Source organism: Capra hircus, chromosome 17, assembly GCF_001704415.2.
Source record: "Capra hircus breed San Clemente chromosome 17, ASM170441v1, whole genome shotgun sequence".
In the NCBI taxonomy this organism is placed as follows: Eukaryota; Metazoa; Chordata; class Mammalia; order Artiodactyla; family Bovidae; genus Capra; species Capra hircus.
In genome coordinates, this window is record NC_030824.1 from 45,587 (window position 1) to 50,042 (window position 4,456).

Below are 4,456 nucleotides of genomic sequence, written 5' to 3' on the forward strand. Positions count from 1 at the left end.
GGGTTGTTTCAGTTCTTTATTAGGCAAAGAAGCAGTGAATTTCAGCGTCTCCCTTAAGGAAAGGGGTTCGGGGGCTGAGCTGGCCAGGCCCGCAGGGTGGGCCGCCTCTACTTGAACTTCTGCAGCAAATTGCCGATCCTCTCCTTGACTATCGGGTCCAGCGTGGAGCAGTCCCATTCCGCCAGCTTCACCAGCCGGTCGTGGGCCTCGCAGAAGAGGCTGGAGCCAATGGCCAGCTCCACCCTCATGCGCCACTCGGCCAGCTTGGCGCTGCTGAGGAAGACGTTATGGTTGCCGGCCATGGGCTGTGGACAGATGGAGAGGAAGGCATGGTCAGCCTGTGGACCAGCCCCACCTGGGCCCCGCCTACAGCCGCAAGGCTCTCCCTATTTGCCCCTGCGGCCAGGGAGCCTGCTGACCTCCGAGGCCTGGCCAGGGCTCACAGGTCATGTAACAGATGGAGGCGGGGGTGGAGGACCTTGAGTGGCTCGTTTGTCGCTGGTCTTGCTCCACGGCTCCTGAGTCCCTCTCAGAGGGGCCCGTGACCCAGGGGTTCCCACTTCTCCAGTGTGAAACCTCCCAGGGGTCTTGCCTTCTTCCATGGAAAGCCCCTGCCCCCAGACGGAGGCGGGAGGAATTCAGTTATTTCTCCCTGTGTTGAACCTCCCTCTGTGATCAAGCACAGGAACTGCGATGAGAGACCCAGCCGCAGCCTAAGAAACATGAGCCCACGATGTCTGGGGTGGGTGTGGGCTGAAGCGTAGGGGACTGCACCACGTGGGACAGGAAGACTGGGACTTTCTTTCCTCCCTGTACTGGTCTGTGCTGCCACTGACCGAGGACCGCAGTGGCCACCGTGCATACTGGCCAGGGCCTCAACTCCATCCTGCACACCAGCTTGGTCAGAAGAGCCCACCCTCCTCTGCACACAGAAGCTGCATGAATGTCCCCCGCCCAGAAGTGTCCCGCCCTGCAGAGCAGATGGACCCTTAGGCCCAAAGCCAGGGAGCGGCCCTGTCCAACTGCCCTGACCGGAGCTCTGGAAAAGAGGGGCATTTTGGTCAGAAGGACACTTTGGAAGCCTCTGGACTCTTCCTGGAGGGTCCTTTGGGAGGAGGAGGCCCCTGGGATCCTGGCTGACTGAGCAGGCTCACCCTCCAGCTCCCATCCTCATGTAGGACTCTTCCTGAAGCACTAACGACCACCATCCTCCCTGGCTCAACACGTGGGCTTCCTGTGGTTCGCCCCAGCTCAAGGCCAGGCACCCAGGCATGGCTCCCCCTTCTCCAGCCTCTCTGCAAGTTATGGTTGCAGGGGAGTCCCTCGTCTGCTCCGCCTGCCCCCCGCTGCAAACCTGCATCATCTCCACCAGGGCTACCAGGTCGGCCAGGGAGATGTTGTCCCCAGTGATGAACATCTTGTCTTGCAGAAACTTTTCCTCGAAGAGCTTCAGGTTGCTCTTCACCTCCGCCAGCATCTGCTCCGTCTTCTCAGCTGGGACCTCGTCACCCGTGATCATCGGGATCAGCAGCTGCCCGGGGTGGGGGAGGGGAGGGAGAGGAGGCCCCGTCTGACCCTCCAGGCCTCTGGAGGCCCCGTCTGACCCTTGCCTGCTGAGAGAGGTGGTGGACAGTACCAAGGACGTAAAGTGGTATCGCCTCCGTTGGCAGTTCTGGTGGGTAGAAGTCGCCTGGGGCCCTTGTTCAGAAGGATGTGAGGGACTGCCCTGGTCCAGCGGCTAAGACGCTGAGCTCCCAATGAAGAGAGGGCCCAGGTTCGATCTCGGGTCAGGGAACTAGATCCCACATGCTGCGTCTAAGAGTTCGCGTGCCACGACTAAAGATCCCCACGCTGCCACAGAGATCGAAGACCTTGCGTGCTCCAGCTAAGACCCAGCACAGCTCCAAAAGATTAATTAATAAAAAATTTAAAAAACAAACAGGAAGGACTCGAGGTCCCAGCAGGAAAGAGTCCTGTGACTGATCGGTCATGTCTGCCACAGGTGTAGCGTAAGAAGCTGGGGCACGAGGACTGCTTATTTGTCATCTTCAAATATGACGGTCTTTACGGGCCCTTTCACTTTTTTTTTTTTTTTCCTCCCACTGCACAGCTCGAGGCTTGCAGGATCTTAGTTCCCCAACCAGGGTCTGAACCCGGGCCCCGGCAGTGACAGCACCGAGTCCTAACCACTGGACTGCAGGGGAATTCCCAGCTCTGATCCCTCCAGTTCAGAATGAAATGTCTTGAATCCTATCCTGGCTTGAGTGACACCAGCCCCTCCCGGGTGCCCTTCCCCTCGCCCCTATAAGGCTCTTTCTTACCCAGTGGTCCGTGTCATACCCCCCACAGCTCTGTAAGGTGGGCAGGAGAGGGCGCTGCGGAAATGAGGCTCAGAGTAGGGTGGGGGGGATGCTTGCCTGAGCCCCAGTCGTGGCCCCTCACCTTCAACCAGAGTATCTTGTTCATGGGCAGCTGAATGGCCGTGTGCTGCCAGGCCATGAACTCGTCCACACGGGCGCGCATGTGCAGGTCCGGCGGGTACCAGTGCGAGGGGGCGCTGTACTTGCGGCACAGGTAGAAAAGGATGGCCACGCTGCGGAGAGGGCGGTCAGGGCGCTCCCCAGGCTGGCCCGCCCTTGCCCCATGGCCACCTGGCGCCGCCCAGAGGCCCCCAGCTCCCCTCCTGGAGGGGGCGGAGCCCAGAGGCCTCGGGAAAGGCAGTCAAGCCCACCCCCGGCAGCAGCGAGGGCCCTGCGGGGAAAGGGGGTATTGGTGGGTGGCCTCAGACAGGGCAGAGCACGTGGGGAAGTCCCTGGGGAGGTCATTCCTAAACGTTTGCAGGTGAAGGATGGGGTGGCCAGGAGGCAGGGGAGCTGAGCGGGGTCCAGGTGATGCACGATGAGCCCATGGGGACCACCGACGGAGCTGGGGTGGGTCCTGGGTTCCTTACGCCCCTGGGTTCTCTAGCGCTTGTTCTACCTCGGTGCGTGTGAACTGTCCCGTCGTAAAAGAAAGCGATCAGCAGCGCAGGTGAGCTGGGTGGGAAACTCCCCCAGGAGGAGCGGAGACTCAGGGTGTGAGCGCCGGGAAGACAGTTACCTTTCGGACAAGATGAACTTCCCGTCTCTGAGGCTGGGCAGCTTCCTCAGGGGGTTGATCTCGATGTACTCCCTGCTGTGGTGGTGACCTGAGAGGGGCAGGAAGCTCAGAGGCTGCTGAGACCCCGGGGACGAGAGACCAGGGCCTCCCCAAGACAGAAACAGTGCCTCTTGGTGCATCTTCCCAAGAAGGGGACACTGCTCCCCAGAGGAGAAGCACGCCGCCCCCAGGTGAGGAGGCACACCAGGGAGCCTAACAGGGGCCAGGCCAGCGCGCTGCCGCCCTCCCAGGCCCTGCGGCCAGGGCGGCCCTTTGGCTCCAGGAAGCTGGAGGCCTCCAGCCCTCACCCTCAGCTCTGGGCCCAAAGCCACAGCCTGTGAGTCCACAGAAGCCCTGGGGGCCTGGATCCCAGCTCCAGGCCTCCCACCCCCTCCAGGCTCTGCAAGTGGAGATTCTGCAGCCCCCTCTGTGGTCGGGGCGGTGGTGGAGACCCGGGCCATGACCCTCACCCGGGCCCCGAGGAGTCACCCTGGGCAGGTCTGAACACTTGGCGGGGGTCAGGGTGGGGTGGGGTGGGGGTGGGGGGCTAGGGAGCAGGTGAGTGAGGAATAAGTACTCGCGCTCCTGTGACCTCGGCCGCCCTGATCGGCAGTTGCTCGGCAGCGGAGAAGGCGGGTGTGCTGGGTTAGAGCCCTCTTGCTCCCACTGCGCCCCACCCCCCGCCCCCGTTCATCACAGTGAGGAGGAATCTGCGGGGGAACGGCAAAGGCGGGCGGGGCAGACACAGAGTGGACAACTGCCCCCACCAGGAAGCTTTTCTTCCCTTTGTGCACTTGGGTGGGGCATGGCGTGGGTGCGTGAGGGGCGGGTCTCCTCTGCCTCCACTTCTGTGAACCCCTGACCTAGCATCCTGTCTGCCCTAGCACCCAGCCCACCCGGGCAGCCGCAGGTGCCCACCTTTCAGCAGATCCACAAACTGGAAGTCGAACGGGATGCTGTTCTTCCTGGCGAAGATGTAGACGGCGCGGCAGGACGCGGACAGCAGGTCCAGGTAGAGCTCCAGGCCCATGCTGGGCCCCACCGCGGCTGGCAGACGCCCAGCCGCACGCAGCCCACTGCAGCCTGTGCCCTGGCCCCGTGCCCACCCACCCAGGCCCGGTGCCCTGCGTTCTGGAACTCATTGTCCTCTTGGTGTTGCCATGAGGCCCAGAAGCCTGGAATGCTCACAGCGGGAAGGATTGTGAGGACACTCGGCAACCCGGGGTGGCTGTGAATTTGCCCTTCCCTTCCCTGGGGGCACGCATGTGTGTGCCCCTGGCCCGTGTCTGAGAGGGGCTTCCGTGTAGGAACTCCTGGG

At 62.3% G+C, this 4,456-nt stretch overlaps 1 protein-coding gene across 1 annotated transcript; it reads right to left on the minus strand.

Annotated features, from left to right (window-relative positions):
* LOC102179973 (glutathione S-transferase theta-4) lies at positions 1–4,204 on the minus strand. Its single transcript, XM_018060896.1, has 5 exons — positions 4,057–4,204; positions 3,100–3,187; positions 2,443–2,593; positions 1,355–1,531; positions 1–305 (listed from the first exon to the last, which is right to left on the minus strand). The coding sequence occupies exons 1-5, from the start codon at positions 4,166–4,168 to the stop codon at positions 108–110; spliced, it is 726 nt and encodes a 241-aa protein (XP_017916385.1). The 5' UTR covers positions 4,169–4,204; the 3' UTR covers positions 1–107.

Bases quoted from the DNA above. Each gene is read 5' to 3' on its own strand.
- LOC102179973 (XM_018060896.1), bottom strand. From the start codon at position 4,168: ATGGGCCTGGAGCTCTACCTGGACCTGCTGTCCGCGTCCTGCCGCGCC. The intron at 3,188-4,056 runs GTGGGCACCTGC...TGCCCCTCTCAG, and splicing joins GTTTGTGGATCTGCTGAAAG to GTCACCACCACAGCAGGGAG. The intron at 2,594-3,099 runs GTAACTGTCTTC...CCCTCTCCGCAG, and splicing joins AAGTTCATCTTGTCCGAAAG to CGTGGCCATCCTTTTCTACC.